This window comes from Aspergillus ambiguus, assembly GCF_047715705.1.
Source record: "Aspergillus ambiguus strain CBS 117.58 unplaced genomic scaffold BDV59scaffold_34, whole genome shotgun sequence".
Lineage (NCBI taxonomy): Eukaryota > Fungi > Ascomycota > Eurotiomycetes > Eurotiales > Aspergillaceae > Aspergillus > Aspergillus ambiguus.
This window is the reverse complement of record NW_027395547.1, coordinates 68,785-90,269: the sequence shown is the minus strand read 5'-3', so window position 1 is coordinate 90,269 and position 21,485 is coordinate 68,785. Positions and strand designations below refer to the sequence as shown.

The 21,485-nt window shown below is 49.3% G+C and overlaps 7 protein-coding genes across 7 annotated transcripts; 4 read left to right on the top strand and 3 right to left on the bottom strand.

Moving 5' to 3' along the window:
* The first annotated feature begins 17 nt into the window (after nt 1-17).
* BDV59DRAFT_97923 (mismatch repair ATPase MLH1) lies at nt 18-2,726 on the top strand. The gene is made up of 4 exons (XM_073697447.1): nt 18-308; nt 357-536; nt 599-865; nt 916-2,726. The coding sequence occupies exons 1-4, from the start codon at nt 213-215 to the stop codon at nt 2,590-2,592; spliced, it is 2,220 nt and encodes a 739-aa protein (XP_073544952.1). The 5' UTR covers nt 18-212; the 3' UTR covers nt 2,593-2,726.
* Nucleotides 2,727-3,127: 401 nt separating this feature from the next.
* pps1 (tyrosine/serine/threonine protein phosphatase PPS1) lies at nt 3,128-5,587 on the bottom strand. The gene is made up of 6 exons (XM_073697445.1): nt 4,706-5,587; nt 4,566-4,652; nt 3,622-4,515; nt 3,440-3,560; nt 3,333-3,389; nt 3,128-3,279 (listed from the first exon to the last, which is right to left on the bottom strand). The coding sequence occupies exons 1-6, from the start codon at nt 5,457-5,459 to the stop codon at nt 3,156-3,158; spliced, it is 2,037 nt and encodes a 678-aa protein (XP_073544951.1). The 5' UTR covers nt 5,460-5,587; the 3' UTR covers nt 3,128-3,155.
* A 1,424-nt stretch (nt 5,588-7,011) lies between these two features.
* BDV59DRAFT_97903 (tRNA methyltransferase PPM2) lies at nt 7,012-10,570 on the bottom strand. Its single transcript, XM_073697446.1, has 5 exons — nt 10,445-10,570; nt 10,161-10,378; nt 9,738-10,102; nt 7,998-9,676; nt 7,012-7,947 (listed from the first exon to the last, which is right to left on the bottom strand). Exons 1-5 carry the CDS (start codon nt 10,517-10,519, stop codon nt 7,144-7,146), a joined length of 3,141 nt encoding a protein of 1,046 aa, XP_073544950.1. The 5' UTR covers nt 10,520-10,570; the 3' UTR covers nt 7,012-7,143.
* Nucleotides 10,571-10,697: 127 nt separating this feature from the next.
* Nucleotides 10,698-12,881, top strand: BDV59DRAFT_184990 (phosphoinositide binding protein ATG18). The gene is made up of 4 exons (XM_073690773.1): nt 10,698-11,107; nt 11,164-11,318; nt 11,419-11,578; nt 11,634-12,881. Exons 1-4 carry the CDS (start codon nt 11,056-11,058, stop codon nt 12,509-12,511), a joined length of 1,245 nt encoding a protein of 414 aa, XP_073544949.1. The 5' UTR covers nt 10,698-11,055; the 3' UTR covers nt 12,512-12,881.
* Nucleotides 12,882-14,238: 1,357 nt separating this feature from the next.
* BDV59DRAFT_184989 (tRNA(Phe) (4-demethylwyosine(37)-C(7)) aminocarboxypropyltransferase) lies at nt 14,239-15,848 on the top strand. Its single transcript, XM_073690772.1, has one exon. It carries the CDS (start codon nt 14,358-14,360, stop codon nt 15,717-15,719), a length of 1,362 nt encoding a protein of 453 aa, XP_073544948.1. The 5' UTR covers nt 14,239-14,357; the 3' UTR covers nt 15,720-15,848.
* A 2,474-nt stretch (nt 15,849-18,322) lies between these two features.
* BDV59DRAFT_184987 (uncharacterized protein) lies at nt 18,323-18,832 on the top strand. The gene is made up of 2 exons (XM_073690771.1): nt 18,323-18,505; nt 18,559-18,832. The coding sequence occupies exons 1-2, from the start codon at nt 18,400-18,402 to the stop codon at nt 18,738-18,740; spliced, it is 288 nt and encodes a 95-aa protein (XP_073544947.1). The 5' UTR covers nt 18,323-18,399; the 3' UTR covers nt 18,741-18,832.
* Nucleotides 18,833-20,302: 1,470 nt separating this feature from the next.
* Nucleotides 20,303-21,474, bottom strand: BDV59DRAFT_97856 (nucleobindin SSP120). The gene is made up of 2 exons (XM_073697444.1): nt 21,220-21,474; nt 20,303-21,161 (listed from the first exon to the last, which is right to left on the bottom strand). The coding sequence occupies exons 1-2, from the start codon at nt 21,344-21,346 to the stop codon at nt 20,677-20,679; spliced, it is 612 nt and encodes a 203-aa protein (XP_073544946.1). The 5' UTR covers nt 21,347-21,474; the 3' UTR covers nt 20,303-20,676.
* Nucleotides 21,475-21,485: the final 11 nt, after the last annotated feature.

The window sequence follows — 21,485 nt, the reverse complement described above, 5'->3', positions numbered from 1 at the left end:
TCGATCTTCCTGGGCCTTTTCTCCCCGACAGTCCACACACGAGATTACCAGACTGATCCGGGATTGCAAACAAGGATCCAGATATATCTATATACCTTGAATTGGTGTCTTTTCCTCTCCACTTCCACCTTCTCCGTTCCGTCGCTCCTCGGATGGGAACTGTATAGAAGAAAGCTGAACAACATCATATAAGGCGAACACCTTTGCCGACAATGGACCCTGAAATGGAAATAGATACGAATGAGGCCCGCGGAACAAAGCGACCAGCGGAAGAGGAAGAAGCTCCACAGAAGCCCAAAAGGATCAGGGTCTGTATCCCATGCGCAAAGAAGATCTTGGCCTGACGATGGAACCAGGCTCTTGACCCAGATGTCGTGAACAAAATCGCCGCCGGGGAGATTATTGTAGCCCCCATGCATGCCCTCAAAGAATTGATAGAAAACGCTGTCGACGCTGGATCTACATCCCTCGAAATCCTGGTCAAGGATGGAGGGCTCAAGTTGCTTCAGATCACCGACAATGGACACGGGATAGATGTGAGTAAACACGGGCCTAGTTGTAATTCTTTACCCCAATCAATAATCTAATCCGAGTATAGCGTGATGATCTACCTATCCTCTGTGAGAGGTTTACGACTTCCAAGCTAAAGCATTTCGAAGACCTCTCATCTATTGGAACGTATGGTTTTCGAGGAGAGGCACTGGCGAGTATCAGTCACATCGCTCATCTTACCGTTACAACTAAAACGGCTGGATCAAGCTGTGCTTGGAGAGCCCACTACAGTGACGGCAAACTTGTTCCTGCTAAACCAGGGCAGAGCGCCACACCCAAAGCCACAGCTGGACGCGGCGGGACACAGATTACTGTATGCGAAATCACAACCCCAAGGATGCGATACAAAGCTAACAGGAACAGGTCGAGGACCTGTTCTATAATGTTCCAACCAGACGGCGTGCCTTTCGCTCCGCGAGTGAAGAATACGCAAAAATCCTGGATGTGGTTGGCCGCTACGCAGTTCATTGCTCTGGCGTCGCCTTTTCCTGCCGGAAACACGGCGATTCGGGTGTTAGCATCTCCACCCCAGCTGCAGCAAACACAACAGACCGCATCCGCCAAATCCACGGAAGCGCGGTCGCGAACGAGCTCGTGGAATTCAAAATCGAGGACGAGAAGCTGGGGTTCCGCTCGTCTGGACTCGCGACGAACGCCAATTACCACGTGAAGAAAACGACGATCCTTCTCTTCATCAATCATCGCTCCGTCGAATCTACGGCGGTTAAACGTGCGGTCGAACAGACCTATGCCAACTTCCTGCCAAAAGGTGGCCATCCTTTTGTCTACATCGACCTGGAGATCGAGCCACAAAGAGTAGACGTGAACGTGCACCCAACTAAGCGAGAGGTCAACTTCCTCAATGAAGATGAAATCATCGAATCTATCTGCAGCGAAATCAGATCAAAACTCGCCCAGGTGGACTCCAGCCGGACCTTCTTGACCCAGACCCTCCTCCCAGGAGCGACGACAATGGAATCACTGTCCCGGGACAACACATGCACCGACGCAGGAGGCACGGCGCCGAAGACTCCTGCCGCAGTCAAAAAGCCATACGAACATAACTTGGTCCGAACAGACTCCAAGGTCCGCAAGATCACGTCGATGTTAACCCCCACCGCACGGCACGGCACAGAAGAGGAAGCCGGCGCCTCGGTCGTCGACGAAGGTTTGCAGTACGAAATCACCGACAGAGAGCCGCTCAAGATCGCCCTGACATCGGTAAAGAACCTTCGCGCGAGCGTTCGCAGTGCGATGCACAACACCCTGACCGAAACAGTCGCATCCCACACCTACGTCGGCCTCGTAGATGAACGACGGCGCATCGCAGCTATACAGTCCGGCGTGAAGCTGTACCTAGTGGACTATGGGATGTTCTGCAGCGAGTTCTTCTATCAAGTCGGGCTAACTGACTTCGGCAATTTCGGCGTCATCAGACTCGACCCTGCGCCGAAGCTCATAGACCTTCTCCAGATCGCGGCTGATGCGGAGCGGGAAGGCCGTCGCGGCTCCCAGGTCACCACACAACAATCAGCTGAGGAAGACGAAATATTTTCCAACGCCCCCGCCATGGTTACAAAAACACTCATTGAACGGCGTGAAATGCTGGACGAGTACTTCTCGATGGCGATATCGACAGAGGGCGAGCTGCTCTCCATCCCACTCCTGCTCAAAGGCTACCTCCCATGTCTTGGAAAGCTACCCAAGTTTCTACTACGACTAGGGCCATATGTTGATTGGACAAGTGAGGAGGAGTGCTTCCGCACGTTTCTTCGGGAGCTAGCAGCGTTCTATACACCCGAGCAACTCCCCCTTCCACCAACAAACGACACGAATGCTCCCAGTGAAGGCTTGAGCCGTCAAACTGCCGCTGACGACAACGATTCGATCCAGCAGCGTCGAGTCCAGCTGACTCGGATGTTGGAACATGTCATTTTCCCTGCCCTTCGAAGTCGATTGGTTGCTACAACGCGATTACTTCACGGCGTGGTTGAAGTGGCGGACCTGAAAGGGCTCTATCGCGTTTTTGAGCGTTGCTAGGCTTATTCTACTGCCAGGGACTCTTTATATAACAACAAAATATAACTAACGTTGTTTATGGTTAATGTATAGCCGAACTGGAAACCCGGTCTTGTACGTATGTCAAGATACATCTGATCAATTTTTAACTTGATTTGTGTCATGCATACTCTCTGTCTAGGGCATAGTCTTCTTACCAAAGCCTTCCCTGGTCTTGCCTAATATAAACTGTCCCTTAGTCCAATGTGGACCATGATACCACAAAGGTGCGCTGGAGAAGGTATAGGATCAATTCCCACGTATTATGACGAAGAGGACTGGTACATTAAGCTCAACGTATCCCATACACAATCAAAAGAAACGCCTTTATCACAAATAGGGGTAAATTGGGTGCCAGAAAAACTCATGAGATCGTACAATAAGCATCGTACCAGAGAACTCCAATACAAAAGAAGTCAACAGAATATCGCACGTTTCGCATCCAATCATTTTCGTCGTCATGTCATCCGTATCATTCGTGTAAGTTAACTGCATCAAATTGCGCCGATTATGCGCATGCATGATCTATCACCTGATCGAGATCACTACCTCGAGTAGGGTTTATTCATAAGACCAATTTCGCGAGCCACGGTCGGCCACTCGAGCTCCCTTTTTAGCGGTTTGTTGCGTTTCTGCAGTTGTAGCTCCTCCCATTTCAGAAGTTCATAGCTGGACACAGTGTTAGCCCTAGATTGCGACATGATAAACAATTATGCACTTACACGAAGCGTAGATGGGGTTGAATTATGACGTTGAGTCTTCTCGCGCGGACAAAGCAACTAAGGAATATGTTAGTACCAGTTGTGTGTTGCGGAGAACGTGAACATACTAGGCTCTAGGAAATGAAAGACCATAAGACGCCATGACTTCAGCGATGCATATTGTTGCGGACCGTGACACGCCAACGCGACAGTGGACTAACGTAGCTGTGCCATCATATTTTCCCTGGCCTAAAAACGATGATTAAGTTGGTAAGTGCATGGCTCCATCAGCAGGGCGAGGGAAACATACGGATAAAATCAAGGCATCGATCAAATTCTTGGGTGAGAGGATCGATTCCATTATCCTGGACCTGGGTGATATGGAGGATGTTTTCCGGACCCATTTTCGAAATCTCAGAGCTGTTCCACGAAACAGATTCACCGATACTCAGGATCCGTCTGATACCCAGTTCCCAGAGCATATCCGGATTGTTGGCATGGGACAGGTTGCCAAGGTACATGTATGGCAGTATACGGCTTGGAAGGGATCCGTCGCAGTACTTGAACCAAGAAGGGTCGGGGAAGCTGGTGATCCCGTGGGCGTGGGCTGCGGGGCTCTCTTGCAGTAGCCGCCCCTGTACGGTGGTTAAGAATGTCACGTCTGACGGATAGGCGAAGAAATTCCGCTTCTTCTCGCGATGTAGTTTCAGCCAGGCATCGTGTGCTGGAATCCCCTCTGAAAAAATCTCATATGCTAGCATGAGAAGTGAGCTCTCTGTGTATCCATCTGGGCAGTGGATTAAGATTTTCCGGCTCTTCTTGGACAGTGGAAGCATTGGAATGTCCCCATCGGAATCTGGGTGATGGTCAGGCCCGTCAGGATTCGCCAGATAGTAGATCCACCGGACTGTGTTGACTAAATCATCCACTTCCCGATTTTCACTTGATGGTATCAAGATAGAGCCAGATGAAGGGAATTCCATGCGCTGAGGACCGTCGTCCAATTGTTTGTTCAGCTTGGCAAGAAGACGTGGGCCTGGTATATTCGCAAGGTCGCTTGCCTCGATGAACAAGTCGAAGTCATCGGAACTGGGCTCGCAAGTTCCAGGTCTCAAGATGTGATCTGGGGTGGGACCTTGCCAAACGTTTGTCGAGAATTCCGAAGCCCGTGACATGTCGCACATTTCCAGGCGCTCCCATTGAACTTGATCTGTATTAGGAACAGGCTTAGAAGAAGAGGGCATGGGATCTCACAGAAATCCACCACTTGGCCGGTCAATTGACCCTGAGGGTTAATGGCCACCAATTCCGGCGTTTTCTTTTCCAACTCAGAAAATGGGGCTTCCTATTGATTAGCGTCTGATTGGGGAAAAGCAACAGTGTCAAAAGCTCACATGAAAGGATGAAAGTGTTATAGACAGGCAGTGTCTGATCCGGGTCATATGTATCTTTCCAGTGTTGCTGCGCAAAAGCGACGGTTCTAGCAGCATCAAGAAGTTGTTTTTGGCCCACACCTTCTTCGGCGTAGAGAACGATGTCGGAGAGCGGGGCTAATTTGGCCGTTTGTATTTGAAAGTTGCGTACGGAAAACCCCTCTCGAGGATCTACGGCGAGGAATTCATGGCCCGATGGCGCGAGAATCTCTTCCAGAGCCACAGCACCCTTGATCCTCGAAGTGGTTAGATCCCCTCCGATCTTAACAATCGTGATTCCGCGCCAACACTTTGGGACTCGTCGAAGAGAGCGTTTCCGGTTTGTGAAGAAGCCGACTTGTAGATGATTCTCGGGATGCAGACCATGCAACCAAGGGAAGACTAGACTCGGGTCTGGAAGCGGCTGAGCGGCATAATGGTCCACTGCGGCCGACAGTTCGATGGCATCTAGAGTGTATATTCTGGGGCTAACACAAGCTTGTTGGAATCCGTCTGGAGGGTAAAGAAGCGAAGCGGGTTGGTTGGCGCTACTATCTTTTGCCGAAGGGGTGGCGGTTTGGGAGGTAATTGGCGAGGTGCCCGTCGGACAGACGGGGAGATGTTTATTCGGGATGGGAGAGGAGCTTCGGTTGATGTTCAAGGATGGGGCGATTCCTGCGGGAGGGGGGGTGGAATGACGGAGGCTATGCTGTTGGCGTACCACAACGGTCGCCATGATGGATCACGGTGTCGCGGTGGTGGTATGAAGTACAGGAAGGGGTATATAGTTTGATCTCAGGGATCTATGCCGATAAGAGGGATTGAAAGAACGCGATGGTGCAATGACGCGGTCATCCAGAAGAAGGATCCAAAGTAATTGTATCGACATGCGCCCCGGAAGTGTGACGTCTGGGGGAGGATAGATCTGTTTGGCGTGAGTATGCGAATATTGCGACCATGCCACGAAGGAATAGCGAGACGGGATGAATCGTATATGTGTGTACACTTCCAAATGGAAGGCGAACACGCGAAAAGGCGTGGTCGATATCAGATGGGAGACGATAATGCGTCGAGGAGGGGGGTCGTAGGAGCGGGAGGATACCCACCGGACTAGTAGATAGATCTCCACACGAGATAAGGACGAGCGAACAATGGAGAGACGGAGAGAAGCGAGATGGAAGGAGAAATAGAGAAGGGGACTGTCGGTAAGGATAGTTCAATGGACGTAAGGGAGAGAGGAAGAAGAAGAAGAAGGACGGAGAATGAGGCGTTGAGGAGAAAAGGAGGGGAAGAGAGCAGTCAAGGCATAACAAGGACGGAGGGAGTCCAGGTCCCGTGCAGCTGCTTCTCTACGACCTGATCAGGCTCTCATCAATCTACTCTCTTTACTACTTCCTCTCTCTCTCTCTCTCCCCCCTATCTCTCATATCCCCCCTGTCATACAATGTTCATTGTCCTGTGCGATATCCAAAGATCACCAGCGGATCTCATGTTGCCATCAATTTCATCATCATTCTTTGCGGGTGGGTTTTTCCCCACACCCCCATATCCCATCCTCATCTTATTCCAACTTACCGTTTGCAGCTCAGCTCCTCGCTCGGCTCGACCATAGGCTCTCGAACCTTCTTCATTTCTTTCAACCCCTCCTCGACGGATATGTCTTGACGCCAACACTCCAGTCCGGTCCTCCAATAGGGCCGGGAGGAAAGCAACCTTGCCGGGCTCTGGGCCACCAACCGTCTTGCCATGGTGATACAGGGAGGGCGGGCAAATGAGACGGCTCCCGTCGGTACTATGGCTGGGCAGTCAAACTCACTTGACGTCGTCGGGCGTCTTATTGGCACTAGGATGGGCCCGTTTGACACCCCCTCCATTATCTCTGGCGCCCGTCATTGGCCGCCAGCATCCATGGTTCTTAGGTGTCATGCAGCTTCCCAGCCCTCAGAAACCGCCATGCAGGTGAATCGGTGGTGGTGCGTCTTGTTAGGTCGCAGTCGGCTTAGTTGGGCTTCAAGGCATACGATTGACAATTTACTGGGACTCTTCCAGGCGAAGATCTACATGTCTTCTGTTCTCATCAACTATACAGCCCACTTCGATTCATATCAGATACGTCAGGTGAGAACGTGTCTGCTTACCCGTTTCTCACGAAGCTAGGACCATCTCTTGATTGGCCACGCATCCGATTTCCAATCAATGGAGAGGGGAAGGCCGCACCGAAAGCGTGATTCCGTATCTCAGCTTGCGGTTCAGACCGCGTCCCGGGAAATAGCAAGCCTCCCTGGGCCTCTGGCACTAGCAGATTTGGATTTCAAATGTGGCTGACAGCCCCTGGGCCTGTTTCGAAGCATGTGTCCACAGGGTGCACCCGGGGACGACCGTGTCACCACGCCACGCACACTAGAGGAGTCTGACATCAACTATACCAGGGTCTTTTCCTTTAACTCCTGTGCGAGTCTGAGGAGGTAGAATTGTATCATGTCCTGCGGGAGCCCGTCGAATGAATTCGTGATCTTTTGCAGATCGTTCCTTGCCTTCTCGTACGCGTGCAGGTCACGATTCCCGTAGACGTCCCGACCCGTCGCATACCCCTTATCCAAATTACGGAAGAAAACGTTCACTGCGACGCTGACCTGTTCCGTTGGAGCTGCCGTATGTAACCACAAAGGCGGCAGGAACAAGATGTCTCCGGGTTTAAGGATCGCTTCGTGGGGTGAGGTATGTGGAATTGAAACAATCGATCCGTCCTGGTTGTCCTGGAATATATCTAGAGTAGAGCTAGAAGCTCCCGGCGGAACCTGGAGGTGTTGTACGTCCCTCGGTGGAAATAAAATGAGTCTCTTCTCTCCACGGATCTGGCACAGGACATTCGCCATCACCTGTAAGCGATTAGAGGTTGACCCTGTCCGATTATTTCCGACTGCCCAACTTACGTCGTAATGAAGCCACAGCGTAACTGGGCCTGATATCCTGAGCGGGGAGCTATGCGCCTTCTCAGCCACGATCGAAAATGGCTCCGGTAGCCGAAAGTCATTCTTCAAGCCCGGGAAATCCATCGCAAGACTGGCGGGAAGTTTGCTCGGTTCTTCGGCTGATATACTCCGAAGATACTGGCGACCACCGGCGTGGATCTCGTTCAGAAACGTGCCAAATGGTTTGGTCACGTACGAGAAGTTCTTAGATTGGAAGCTCATGTTTTCTGTGTGGGCGTCATGCACTACAACCTGGTTCAAACCGGTTAGAAACTCCATGGTAGTGACTGCCATCAACCTACTTTGCGGTCACAGCCAACAGCATTGGCTAGGTATTCCTTAGTCCAAAGCTCCGTGCAGGGTCCAATATCAGATTCCGTAATGATGACGGGCTTGCCCTCAGTCAGGATGTCCTGGAACTGTGAGGCTGTCTCGACCCGTATGCGAGGCACTGATGTGATCTCGCTGCCGCTTCCCTTATTTGTCGGTCGATCTCCTGAGACTTCAAGAGATATTTGACGTTTGGCCTGGTTGCCCATCTGAGTAGAGTCGGAGATAAAAGCCCAAGTATTCTCAGCTTTCGCAGTAGCTTTCTGCAGCAGCCACGTTCCCTCCGTCCAGGCTGTACCAAAAGGGAAGCAAACAGCCCCGCCTCCCAGAATTAAGATCTGGTCAGGACTAATAGCACGGGAGACATGCCCGACGAGTAGTGGTCTCGGTCCCTCGAAATCAGCACCCAGCCCGATCGCAGATATGATGTGACGCCCTGATGTGGTGAGGGTTTTATTCATCAATGTCGTCGTATCCAGGAGCATCATCTCGTACTGAATGGGAACAGTCTGCCGCGGGATAATGCCCCCAATGATAAACAATCCCTGCGAAGAGGGGTTGACTGTCGCTCCGAATCGGTTCAAATACCTGAACATAGGCGAGGACTGCAACCTTTCAGTTTGGTTCTCCAATTCCATATAGTAGGATCCATCATTCCGCCTATGAAGTCTCCATGTCCAGAAATCTCCGAATATGGTGCCATCTCGTCCTATACCACCAAATACGACACCTGACGCGTCATTAATGGCTGCCAGACAGGCCCCTGAACGGGCTGTGACATGGGCCTCTCCGGTTTCGACTTGTTGCCATTCTCGATTGTTGCTATCCCAGAGCAACCACGAGTCGAGAGGATCGCCACCGCTTGTCTTCCCACCGTATACAAGAACACATTCGGACTCAAGCGTCACCTTGACGGCGCTGTGTCTGAACCGAGGAGCTGGCAAACTCCGAACAACACGCCATTCGTCTTTCTCCCGGAGCCAGCAATCTTGGAAACCAGAAGCGGGCGAAGCGCGACCCCCAACAAGCAGGCAACGGTTTTCAGTTAACTCGGTAATTGTGTGACACATCCGCGCGGACACCTCCCTAGGAAACGGATGCCTAGAGTTATTGATGCGATCCGATTTGGAGTAAAGATCCGTCGAGGCTACCCGAGACTGGCGATTCAAGCCTGAATGATGGCCAATGGAGTTTTCCCCGTCAGGTATTATAGCTCCGAATCTTCTCTGTCCACCTCGGGCCTGTTTATGGCGTAGATGGAAATGGTGCGATAGGTCAGGTAGTGCTTCGCGCAGTGACGGGATAAAAGTATTAGGACTAGAATCCCGCTGCGTAGAAGCACGAAGGAGAAAATAGTGGGACGTGAAGAGTGCGAATTCTTCCCACTCATCAAAAGGCTCAATGGAGTCCAGCGACCTCCTTAGGGAGGAAGGAACAAACGTATCGTCTGACCATAAGTCCCAGAGACTTCTTGCATTTGCTTGAGCCCACCCTGCACTTGTAAACCGATGTTCCTGTTCCTTCAATGATGGGTACTTGTGGATCGAATACAGAGGCGCGCCAAGCTTCTTGTAGTGTCTCGTCATGGTCGACGCGAAAGGATGATCGGGGCCGTCGGGAAGAAACTGCTCCAACATGCAGAAGTGGGCATCTTGTACAATAAGTCAGTAGATGGTCGAGGAGTACAAGGCGTTATGGTAGGAGATCCAGACCGTCACTCAGCTTCGACGCCCAGTTGACGACGGCACTGGCGGATTCGATGTCCATATACGTCAAGGACACCTCGGCCAGAAAAAGAACGGAAAAAGTTTCAGGAAGGACGTCCGTTTTCAGCACGTTGTCCAGCTTTTCCAGGTTCTTCAAGTCACAGCCAACGGCCAGGTATCTCTTGCTGCGGACTTGGATGGGATTGGCGTCCGGGAAGAATTCTACATCCTCAAGATGTCGAATGATGTCGTCCGATCTTCGGATGGCGGTTTTCTTATTCACCATAAGCTTCTCATAGTCGATGTCCACGAATGTCGTGTTTCTACATAGGGAACTTTCACCACTGAGAAGCATGTATGGTAGGGGGTCGCTACGTTGCTCTATCTTAGCATACGGTCCAACACGCCTCGATGTCCGCTACGACTCACAATCCACAGCCGAGATTCAAGACGAACTTGGGTCGATCGGACGACTCTCTCATGAACTGACGTACGGTCTCCCCTATGGCATGCATCCGGAGCCAATATTCACGATTGATCAAGGGCGCGCGTCTCTGGGGTTTCTTGACGAAGGACCGGAAGAAATGAGGTTTCGGATAGTAGAGCATTTCGACACTGCGCTTGGATACAATACTGCTGTTATTGGTCTAACGGAGTCAGTAATGCACGAAGGTTGGGGATTTCAACAACAAACGAGACTCAGGTCTACTTGCCCCCATCACCAGATCGGCCTCCTTTTCGGCCTTGGAGCTGAGCCCCGGCCTGGCCGTTTCTTGACCCGAGGCCATAACCGTCAAATAGAAAGAGAGAATGCCGGGCTGTCAGGGACAGAAATTGTCGCGGGGAATTTGGGGGGGAATCGGAGCGGATGAACGATGTTCAACGATCAAGGTGTGGCCCAAGCGTCCGATGACTCGCTTGCCGCGTCAGGCGCAGACCGCGGCAACTTGAACTGCTGTTCACCTACAGCGATCCCCCGGATCCCCCGCATCCACTTGCCGTCTGCCTGCTTCTCATTTCGTCTTGCTGCCTAGAGTCGACCCCGTTGGATACATTCTCTTCCGGCGAGGGAGCCCCCCTTTGGACATTTGGCGCGACGTTAGTTTGAGCGTCAGGACATGCGAGGCGACGATCGTCGGTGACGGAAACGGTCCTGTGATGCGATCTGACTTAAACCCCTCTGTCCTCTCCAGCCACACCAGCGCTTTCTTCTAGACCCGACCTGCATATACCGACTGCTTCGTGGCTGTCTGCGTTGGATTTTCTCCGACATTTTACGCCTTGGAATCGTTGTCAACGCCCTCGTCGGGGATCGCTGGGCGTCATGGCGATGAACTTTGTCACTTTCAACCAGGACTACAGCTATCTGGCTGTAGGTAAGAGTCTCCTTTCCCTCCGCCATTATCCAAGGGTATCTTTTAATTTCTCCCAGCCACTTCCAAAGGGTTTCGCATCTTCACGACCGACCCATTCGCCAAGAGCTATGAGACGAAGGAGGGCAATATTGCGATTATAGAGATGCTCTTCTCGACGTCTCTTGTCGCTCTAATCTTGTCTCCTCGTCGCCTCCAGATAACTAACACCAAGGTTCGTAGTGGCGTCCTCTCACAGGCAAATGTTAGCAAATTTCGTACCACTCCATAAGAAGATGAGTGCACTTCTGATATGCTCTTTTCCGTCTCTATAGCGCCAGTCAACGATATGCGAGTTGACATTTCCCACCACCGTCCTGGCCGTCAAACTGAATCGAAAACGGCTTGTTATCGTTCTAGAAGATCAGATCTACCTTTATGACATCCAAACGATGAAGCTCTTGTATACCATTGAAACGTCGCCGAATCCAAACGGTGAGACTCCCACCCGTTCGAATATAAACCCCCAGTTGAATATTGACATCTTCAGCTATCTGCGCCCTCTCCCCCTCCTCGGACAACTGTTATCTCGCATATCCTCTTCCACAGAAAGCCCCGCCTTCGTCTTTCAACCCTCCATCTCATGCGCCTCCTGGATCAACTCACGTCAGTCCGACCAGTGGGGAAGTCCTGATTTTTGATGCTTTGAAGCTGGAAGCGATTAACGTCATCGAGGCGCACCGATCCCCACTGGCCTGTATCACCCTCAACGGGGACGGGACCCTGATAGCAACAGCTTCCGATAAAGGCACCATCATTCGGGTCTTTTCAGTTCCTGACGGCCACAAGCTATATCAGTTCCGGCGAGGATCGATACCTTCGAGAATATATAGCATGTCATTCAACACAACTTCGACACTTCTTTGCGTCTCGTCATCCACTGAAACCATCCACCTGTTCAAACTCAGTCACCAAAACTCCTCCCGAGAAGGCTCCCCATCCTCCGCAATGTCTCGTGAGAGAGCTCTCAGCCCAAGTTCTCTTGGCAACTCGCCTGATGCGGATGATCCGGGCGAAGATATGGAATCTTCTGAAATCGCATCCCGGAAGCATAACGGCACACTGATGGGGATGATCCGGCGGACGTCACAGAACGTCGGCAGCTCTTTTGCTGCCAAGGTTGGGGGTTATCTCCCCAAAGGCGTAAGTGAAATGTGGGAGCCGGCGCGAGATTTTGCATGGATCAAGCTCCCAAAAACAAATCAGGCACAGGGGACCAACGGAAGCGCTGGGCCTTTAAGGAGTGTAGTAGCCATGAGCAATAACACACCGCAAGTGATGGTGGTTACGAGCGATGGCAACTTCTACGTTTTCAATATAGACCTCTCGAAAGGAGGAGAGGGAACACTGACCAAACAGTATTCGTGAGTATTACCGTGCCCTAAATAGTGTGCTGGACTAATGCCACGCGTCAGAGTACTCGACACAAACGATCGGTTAGGGTACTCTGTGACGGATTATTAGCCTTGATTGATACCACTCCTTCTACACTTACGCTCGTTACGATTTCTTTTGGTTGCTGCTCCTACGCTCGGTAGGGTTTGGATTGCAAGCGCGCCGTCTGCGCCGTCTCTTCTCCATGGCATCGGCTATATTGGTGATTCACTGATTTACCACCCGGGAATGTACTACGCCTCTCCTCGCAGTTAGCAACGAATATGCTTTTGCTGTTGCCCATTGCACGCTTTTGTCCCTTATATCAGACACCAATAGTATAGACGTTATATCACTATTGCCCAGCTAATAGGTTGTATCCGGCTTAAGCGCTTGGGGTTCAAGATATATATATGGTCAGGGTAGTCGTGCAGGCTCTGTACAGCACTACGTATCCTATTCAAGTTGCCTACTTAGCCACCAAAACCAGTACTTTCGGTACTCTTTTCAACTTCCCATGATCAAATCAGAAGACATAGATATGCCAGGCTGAGTAGATTGAGAAGGGAGTGGACATTTTGCGTCTCAGGGGCTCGGCAGATGTTCAAGAGTTTCAAGTTTATAGTGGTTGCATACTACAGGAGGGATTTTTCAATGACTACATCAAGCTGGTGCTCTAGGCCTATTACCCTCCTGGCCCCGTAACGCGAGGCTAACACCCACCTAATGCGGCAATCATGTAGTCTTTGAGATATGGCTTTATATAGCATTTTCCCTGCTCGTACCGTCTTCGTGTATCTTCCGTGAGCTGCCTGTGCACTCCATAGCATGACAAACATACCTTAGGTACATTCTGGTCCCTTCTAAAATCTCCCATTCCCGCGTGCTGTATTTAAACCGTATTTAGGTACAGAACCTCATATAGATGCTTCAATATGGCTATTGCTACGTGGATTTTGAATGTTAAGCATTTTAAGAATATTTTAAGCTCCGCTCGTAATCAGGCAATGCCCATTTGGCCATCCACTCCGACTTAATATTTGGATTGAAGCAGGTTCACTTTTGACATTAGAAAGCCCCAAGGCTTCAACATGGGTTACTCCATAACAGCTAATCTCGAATTGGTAGGTGTGAGTAGCCGATCAGGCTATCTTTATATTCTTCAAGGAACTTATCAGACAGCGGCCCGCCACGACGAGTGCAGTCCCCCTTTTCTCAGGTATGAATAGCTTCCTTAAGAACAAAGTCCTCCTTGCCGTTGGTATAACCGTGTGATGCCACATTGCCACATGGTATTCACGTAGAAGCCGATCGCTGGCCTTGGAGGTGAAGGTCTCATGCCAGCCTTAAGGATCTACGACATGTCTTCCGTTGTTGGTGCTGGTATTGTGCATGTCGGAACCCATTGACAACTAGCTAGCATAAAACTCCATCGAGACATAGATCTGCACAAAACATTGATAGTGTGTATATGTGTACTCGAAGTATTTACGTAAAAGAAAATTCGACAAAGTGGAAAATAATGCTCTGAGGAGGCTGGGACTCACTGAATCAAGATTACCTTGGGGGCTACTACTGCCCCAACTCCTCAAGCCAACACTTACCACTGGACCTCTATCTGCCTCGTTGCCGTGACTAGATTCTACTGAAAATGTTGGTCACATGACCTTACCCACAGACGTGATTAGCTCACAGCATCACCACATCTCGTTGAATCCAATCATCGACGTAACTCGAGAAGGCCATGTATTTACGAATCCAAATACACTGATTTTACATCTCTTGCTGGGATTTTCTCAAGATATAACCTGTTATTCAGAAAATTATATCGAGACGCGAGATGCGAGATGCGGACGAAAGGATGACACGTGCATGTCCTCCAGCGATAACAGATATTCAGCACCATGCTGAAGCAAGACCAAAAAGGCCTACCGAAAGACCCGATGGCAGTCAACGAGACCGCAAAATGCCACTCAAGCATGGCAAAAATCCATTACAAAGGGCGATCCAGGACTTCGTGACGAGTCATCTGTCGCCGTCTGTCCTTTCAGACCACGGCATAGCACAAGAGGCACTTTTCTCATCGCTCCCGAAACGCTTCTCAATATATGAGCCAATGCTGCTTCTCTCGGTGAATGCGTTTGATACTGCTCCGTGGGGCGTTGTCTATAGGAGCCTTGGCGCTGAACAGAAGGAAGCCCTTTACGCGACCATAGCGAGAGCATTCATTCGGAAGGGTGTAACTCACGTCGCTATCAATGCGCCCATCGCTCTCACCGACACGCAGGGGCAAGAGAACCGTATGCGCAATCCGGTGGGGTTGATTCCGCTGCATGGCAATTTTGGCCCCATGCCTGCAGGGGAGGGGAAATTAGCACAGCCAACGAAAGACGACTTCGAACAGGCGTTGTGGGTACGCGCGGTGCAGAATCAGGGAATAGTCCAGATCTGGTCGCCATTGTACACGATGTTTTCCCGCGGGAACGTCACCGAGAAAGCGCGTATCCTCGGCTCCGAAGGCACGTTTGAAGGGCTTGATGAGCCGTCTCTTGGCGGGGTAGAGGTTGGTGAGATTGCTGTTGTGGACATGTATGCTGGTATTGGCTACTTTGTCTTTTCATATTTGAGGCGCGGCGTCAAACGAGTCTGGGGGTGGGAGCTTAACGCCTGGTCGGTTGAAGGTCTTCGGAGAGGCTGTATAGCCAATGGATGGGGTTGCAAAGTAGTCAGGGTTCAGGCCGAGGGGACATTGAGTGTATCACTACCAGAATTGGCCGATGACCTGCGTGATACGGACAGAGTGGTCGTGTTCCATGGGGATAATAAGTATGCGGGCGCTGTCATGACTGAGATGCGTGAGCTTCTGGAAAACCGGCAGTCCTGGAACAGTATACGGCACGTTAATTTGGGTCTTCTCCCGTCGTCAGAGGATGCCTGGGATAATGCCTGTAAGATGATCGATATTGAAAAGGGAGGCTGGATACATGTTCATGAGAACGTGGACCTACGACATGTTGACAAGAAGAAAGAAGAAGTGACCATGGAAATTGCGAGGTTACGGTCTCAAGCTACGGGTCTACGGCTCGTCGTCGGATCAACTGCCATATGTCGACACGTAGAACACGTCAAGACATATGCGCCTGGCATCATGCATTGCGTGTTTGACATTGAAATACTGCCGCATAAGAGTTCCAATCAATAAGTCAAGATGCTAATAAAAAATATAGAAATTCCGGGTGGTATAGCTCTCCCGTCAATTTTTATGAGTATGGTTCTTGGCCCCAGACACTACCTCCATTCGCGAACAAGAATGTACAGTCTGCGCTCAACCAAATAAAGTGACTTTTCTTTTCGAATGTGTACCTAGGTAGTGATATATTACGCGGTGCGACAACACAGTGCCTACGGTGTAGATACCATCTCTGGCCCAACTTCGATCTGCAGAACACAATCGATCCCGGCTCGACACATTGCAAAATGGAAGGCCCAGAAGGAATTTGCAGATCGATGGGTGGATCTACTGCGTAATACAGCACACAAGAGGCCCGAGGGATGTAAGAGGACGGGGAAGCCGGAATATCCGTAGTGATATGGGGTTCCCATGTCTGGCACGGTGGAGCGCATCGGATCGATGAACATCGCGTGAGATCTTAGCTCCCTTGAGGCGGAAGCAAATGACTGCTTAGCTCTTCAAACATTATCGTCCACATATGTCGTACATACCATGAGACGGCCCGGACGCAGTATGTTCGCAAGGACTCCGAATGATCTGAACCCATGCCAATTGCCGAGCTATTGACGAACTTCTGTGGTGGACTCAGCACGATCTTCTCTCGGCAATCGCGTGTGGATCTGGGATAACACTTTGCCAAGTTTCCGAGCATTAATCCATGTATAGTCCGTTGATATGGGCCTGTTATTGGAGGTGACGTTTGTCTAAGATCGAAAATCAAGGGACCATGTTCCAACACGGAAACCCAAGCTCCATCGCTACCGTCGATCCCTCTATCGGAGCTCCTGTTCTGTACGGAAGATATCCATGGATTATCATCTTGTCAGGATTTGCATAAACAGGGCTACCCTGGGGGTATAAATGTGGGATTCCTAGCTGGATTCTTCCAGCTGTTTTCATCCGCTCTACATCTTTCTATCTATTCAATCCCTGCTCCTTGCTTCTTCCTGATACAAGTCAGAGGCCTTCGCTTATTACCAACTACCAAGTACGTCCGCAACAATTTTCTCCGTTCCCACTAGACCATATTTCTAATTGTGACTATAGAATGCATTTCAAGTCCCTCTTCGCCCTCGCTGCCTCCCTTTCCTTGGCCAACGCCGCCTACATCGTCGGAATCTGCGGCGATGCCAGTGGCACCGCACTGTCTGCTACTGAAAATGCCTGTGGTACTGTCAATGGCAAGTTCTGTGGTGCTGCTACTGGTGCGAGACGCTGTGTTGTGCAAAAGTCTGAATGGTCCAGCTTCCAGCAGGCCTGCCCTGGCGACACCTTCCAGAGACCCGGTTCTTACGACAAGAGCACCGCGGAGCAGATGGCTCTTTGTTAAATGGGTCGTCTATATACTGTGTGGCAGGGAATACGTCGTTCCACTAAATTTCATATATAAAACGAAGGAAATTACTGGTATTCGTGATGTACTCTTTAAGGTATCAGACCATGATTTTTTAGTGAAGCAACATCTTGAATAGTCTCAGGAGATAGATACTCTTGAATAATTGCGCCGCCTTGAAAAACATCTTCCATTTAATTCTATAAAAGGTATAAGAGTTTTACAGGACAAAAAGTACATATAAGAAGCATCCCAAGCAAGCAGAACAAATGAGAACGACCTGCAAAGGGCATCGTGAAATGTAAAAAGGGGTATAGGAAATTGAAGGTGTTTATCAAACGGATTTTAGCATATTTGGATGAGAAGGCTCGGATTAGGCCGTATATGAAAGAAGCTGATGAATTGTGTACTATATGTGCCACAGATAGACCGGGTAGGTGCCAGACACTGTCCCAGAGGCCTGTCTGCTTCTCATTATTACTGCTATGTTTCTTGAGTTCTTGAGCCCGAAGCGATGGTGAATATCATGGTCCTCGAGTCAAAGCTCGGCGTCCCAGTAACGGAGCAGAGGGGAAGGCAGTGAAGAAAGGCCTAATCGCCTGTACTACTCTCTGCATAGTTCGTTTGGTTACATCGGCCATCCCTGGCTAATAGCTGCCATAGATGATATCCTAGTTTCAGGGGAGGGTTGTGGGCCACAGGGAAAAGCAAGGTGCATGATTGTACTTTTGAGACAAAGTATCTAGGGCCATAGCTATGTTGATGTTAAGTATCTTGTATCACAAACAGCGGGGTCACATTTAATAGTGTAAAATGGTTATAACATAGATGTAAAATCTATAAATAGGGCAATTGTACGGCTTTCTAGGTTCGATGTTAAGCAATTTTCATCTTCTCTAGCGACTACTTGTTATCTCCTCTTTACAAAAACTTTGTATGAGGATCACCAGAGAACCATGGTAGACCGACTGCGAGACACCACGCTTCTGAACGTCATGGCCTGTAGAGAGGACATGCCACCTGTCGCGAGAGATGGAGAAGTAGGTAGAAGTAGAAGGCGGACGGAGAAAGTACGGAGTAAGCCGCAGTTATCCGGGGTGGTCCCGCTTGCTGACTCATCTATCCAGCTTCATAACAAAGTAGTTACTACGAGTGAGCAAGTCGTATACTCTAGCGTCTGTCATAGAATCTCGTTCATAAGTCGCCTGAATTTGGCTACAGTCTATACATTTCACTTCGACTCTGGACTCCATCGAAGACGCAGGTGTTGTCGAATGGCACGTACTGCCTGGTGATCACCTTTTTTATCTGGAAACAATGAAGCTTTCTTTTCTTCTCCTTTCCCTCACAGTTCCTTACCTCTGTTTAGGTTGGGACTGCAAGCCTGGCTTAAATTATTGTAAACATACTGTTGAGGCGAACGGTACGTGTTCCTCTACCACTATCTCGATCCTCCATATTAATAACTGTGTACAGCCGGCAAAATGAATAACAATCACCCCGAGAGGACACTCTATGAGTGCCGTCAACAATATATTAATGGGGCGGCAGTTCTGGTTATTCAAAAAGGTGCTGTGTGCCACCTCTCTTGTATCGACGCTGGACTGGGTAAGAGCGATTACTGTAGTAGCAAAAAAGAGTACTGCAGTGCTCCTTGAATGTTGTGACTGGTTAAGAGTGGTTTCTACGAGACGTGGGAGATGGTTAAAGGAGTCTATGCACGTGAGAACTACTTGATAATAAAGCTTGGTCCCTCGCCTATGTATTTGCCCACCTAGCGTGTCCACAATACTGAAGCAAATATAATTGATAGCATTAAGTCTTCCGTAAGACGACTAACTTCAGTATAAGAAAAACAAATAGTAATAGTATTTAATATTTGTAGACAAACTAGAGTCAGATGTCCTAATCTACTTAGCAATTAGTTACTATGTAGAAATGCAATTGTTATATTAATAAAAGCTCTAATGTTTAGCCCGCGGGCAAGAGGTGACCGACTTATTCACTTGGCCGCTCGCTTCCCGGATACGTTACCTCGCCTAGCCACGTATATGTCTACCGCTGGCTTCTCTCGGGAGAACCAACGAACAGTTATACCTAAGCCCCCCAGCTGGTTCTAATATATATATATCACTTCCTAGTTAACATACCGCCAATATATTCTGACCCGCCTACTAGCTACCGCACCCTAGGGGCCTCATAGATCCTAACAAGAACATCCTAAACTAGCAGGGTAAAACTGAATCAGATAGAATGAATAGAATAAAATTGATATGGATAGGACCAATAAGAATGGAATAGGTTTATATGAATTAATAGGCATGGATTCAGATAGAAATGAATCAGAACGAATGGATAGGAGTGAACTAGACCGGAATAAAAAAAGGATGAATCCGAATGTAATAGGGATGGCAAGTTAAATGGCTACCTCAGGCATAAAGCAAATTGAATAGTCACTATCAGATGTATGGCCTGATATCGACTTGAGCGCCTGAGGCACTAGCACAGCATATCTATTTCGGACTGTTATGTTTTCCTTGTTTCCTGAATTACGGCATTTATTCAGTGAGTCATCTCTATATATGCCATAGTGACCCCTTTATTCACTCCCTATTCATTCCAACCTTGTTTCGTTATTCAAACAGGGCCATGGCAGCATCCCCTACATTCACATTTACGTCTCTCCTAATAGCGGATAAACAAACAGTACATACACGTGTACACAGAGAGAAAATTTGTAGACTTAAGGAACACGAGTATAATCTAGTATCGAACTCCATGTATATAAAGTCTCGATTACTCAAGCGCTCTACCAACTCATTGCGAAGACACAGGAAGTGTCTCATACTGCGCTTAGCGGCGCCTCCAGAAGAGCCAGCAAATTATACTCGGTCATAGTATCAAGCTAGAAGCTCCATAAGCCACACAGTTTAGCGCCTCACTCTTGCCCTACATAGGTGACACCGAAATAACCAATAAAATTATAAACCAATTCCGGAGTTTCTTTTGATAATAGGCCAATTGCCCGAACCAATCACTGCAACATTAAGACTCTGTACCAGCCTTGTGCTAGTCCAGCTCGATGTGTATATTTCGCCTAGAGGATAGACCCAAATAACTCGCCATAGCTACAATTAGGACGGTAGAGGGCTCTATATTCAATTATAATCAGTACAGGATATTGTTTCCCAGCCATATAATGGGGAAGCTCTTCCCAAAGCCCAGCAGTGAGTCGAAAACTAATTAAATTTCTAGAGAGAATTGGTGATGGAAGACAAGCGGTGCTTTTCGAATTCATGATGTAGTCTGTTCAGGTAAAGTCCAGCACAAAGTAACGTTGTAACGAAATCTTTGTCATTGTCTCCAGGCTATCATGAAGGTTCAACATATGTCTATTATGCTTACCGCAATGCTCTTTTACAAACTATCCTGACAACACCACAAGAAAGATGAAAAGACGAACCTTCCGCACGCTAAAATCCTGTAGATATCTTCTCCAAACAAGCAGGGTTTTGGATATAAGTGAAGCATGAAAGCATAACCAAAAAAGCCACATATATACATACAGCAATAGAACATTATATGTACACCGTTCTAAGCTCCTTTGAGAAACTTCCGAGGGATATTAGCTTCCACAATCTGCATCCTCTCCAACGCCTCCAATCTATCCGCAGCTTCATCCTCCTCGTCGTGCCTGCGGAAATGTTCGATGTCCTCGGGATGATTGAGGTCCTCCTCCGTTGTATCGTCACCGTGAAACTTCTCAAAGTGATGGATCTCGTACTCGTATTCGATATCGCCATGGTGGCCTGGTCCAAAGCCAAAGTCCGGTAGGCGGGTACCACTTGAAACAAGGCGCATCCAGTTGTCGCGGGAGATGACACCAGTATTTGTGGGATCAAACAGACTGAACACCTCCCGGATAGCCTGTTGCTTGCGTTCCTCACTTATGCCAGCATTTGATTCGTCATCGAGACCGTAAGTTTTGCGAACTTCATCGGCCGTCCAAGCGCCCGAGGAGTCGTAGTCGTGGAGTGTGAAGAAGGACGCGGCATCGAAACCGTCGACGTGATGTTCCTCTAGAGGAGGTCAGTCATCAATGATTCATTACTTTCCAAATGAAGCTCAGACGCATACCGTGCATGTGCCTCTCTGCCCAGTCCGAGGAGGGGTTTTGGTCACTGGAATGTGACCCATGGGCGTTGGCGAAACTGCCGGTGAGGGCGAGTAGAGCGGCCGTCAGGGTAATAGAGCGAGCAAACATCGTGAACGGAGGACGCCCAAGACTCGAGCAGCATAGAAAGAAAAAGAAAAGGAAAATCAAACCAAAACCATAAGCGTTAACTCATAAGATCGACGTGGAAACTCGAGAAAGGAGACTAACGTTAGGAGTGCCGGTCATG

Bases quoted from the DNA above. Each gene is read 5' to 3' on its own strand.
- BDV59DRAFT_97923 (XM_073697447.1), top strand. From the start codon at position 213: ATGGACCCTGAAATGGAAATAGATACGAATGAGGCCCGCGGAACAAAG. The intron at 309-356 runs GTCTGTATCCCA...CGATGGAACCAG, and splicing joins AGAAGCCCAAAAGGATCAGG to GCTCTTGACCCAGATGTCGT. The intron at 866-915 runs GTATGCGAAATC...TAACAGGAACAG, and splicing joins GCGGCGGGACACAGATTACT to GTCGAGGACCTGTTCTATAA.
- pps1 (XM_073697445.1), bottom strand. From the start codon at position 5,459: ATGGCGACCGTTGTGGTACGCCAACAGCATAGCCTCCGTCATTCCACC. The intron at 3,561-3,621 runs GTATGTTTCCCT...CATCGTTTTTAG, and splicing joins TCGATGCCTTGATTTTATCC to GCCAGGGAAAATATGATGGC. The intron at 3,390-3,439 runs GTATGTTCACGT...CATATTCCTTAG, and splicing joins CTTTCATTTCCTAGAGCCTA to TTGCTTTGTCCGCGCGAGAA.
- BDV59DRAFT_97903 (XM_073697446.1), bottom strand. From the start codon at position 10,519: ATGGCCTCGGGTCAAGAAACGGCCAGGCCGGGGCTCAGCTCCAAGGCC. The intron at 9,677-9,737 runs GTCTGGATCTCC...TTATTGTACAAG, and splicing joins GGCGTCGAAGCTGAGTGACG to ATGCCCACTTCTGCATGTTG. The intron at 7,948-7,997 runs GTAGGTTGATGG...GGTTTGAACCAG, and splicing joins CTGTTGGCTGTGACCGCAAA to GTTGTAGTGCATGACGCCCA.
- BDV59DRAFT_184990 (XM_073690773.1), top strand. From the start codon at position 11,056: ATGGCGATGAACTTTGTCACTTTCAACCAGGACTACAGCTATCTGGCT. The intron at 11,319-11,418 runs GTTCGTAGTGGC...CCGTCTCTATAG, and splicing joins TCCAGATAACTAACACCAAG to CGCCAGTCAACGATATGCGA. The intron at 11,579-11,633 runs GTGAGACTCCCA...TGACATCTTCAG, and splicing joins AACGTCGCCGAATCCAAACG to CTATCTGCGCCCTCTCCCCC.
- BDV59DRAFT_184989 (XM_073690772.1), top strand. From the start codon at position 14,358: ATGCGAGATGCGGACGAAAGGATGACACGTGCATGTCCTCCAGCGATA.
- BDV59DRAFT_184987 (XM_073690771.1), top strand. From the start codon at position 18,400: ATGAAGCTTTCTTTTCTTCTCCTTTCCCTCACAGTTCCTTACCTCTGT. The intron at 18,506-18,558 runs GTACGTGTTCCT...AACTGTGTACAG, and splicing joins ACATACTGTTGAGGCGAACG to CCGGCAAAATGAATAACAAT.
- BDV59DRAFT_97856 (XM_073697444.1), bottom strand. From the start codon at position 21,346: ATGTTTGCTCGCTCTATTACCCTGACGGCCGCTCTACTCGCCCTCACC. The intron at 21,162-21,219 runs GTATGCGTCTGA...GACCTCCTCTAG, and splicing joins GGCAGAGAGGCACATGCACG to AGGAACATCACGTCGACGGT.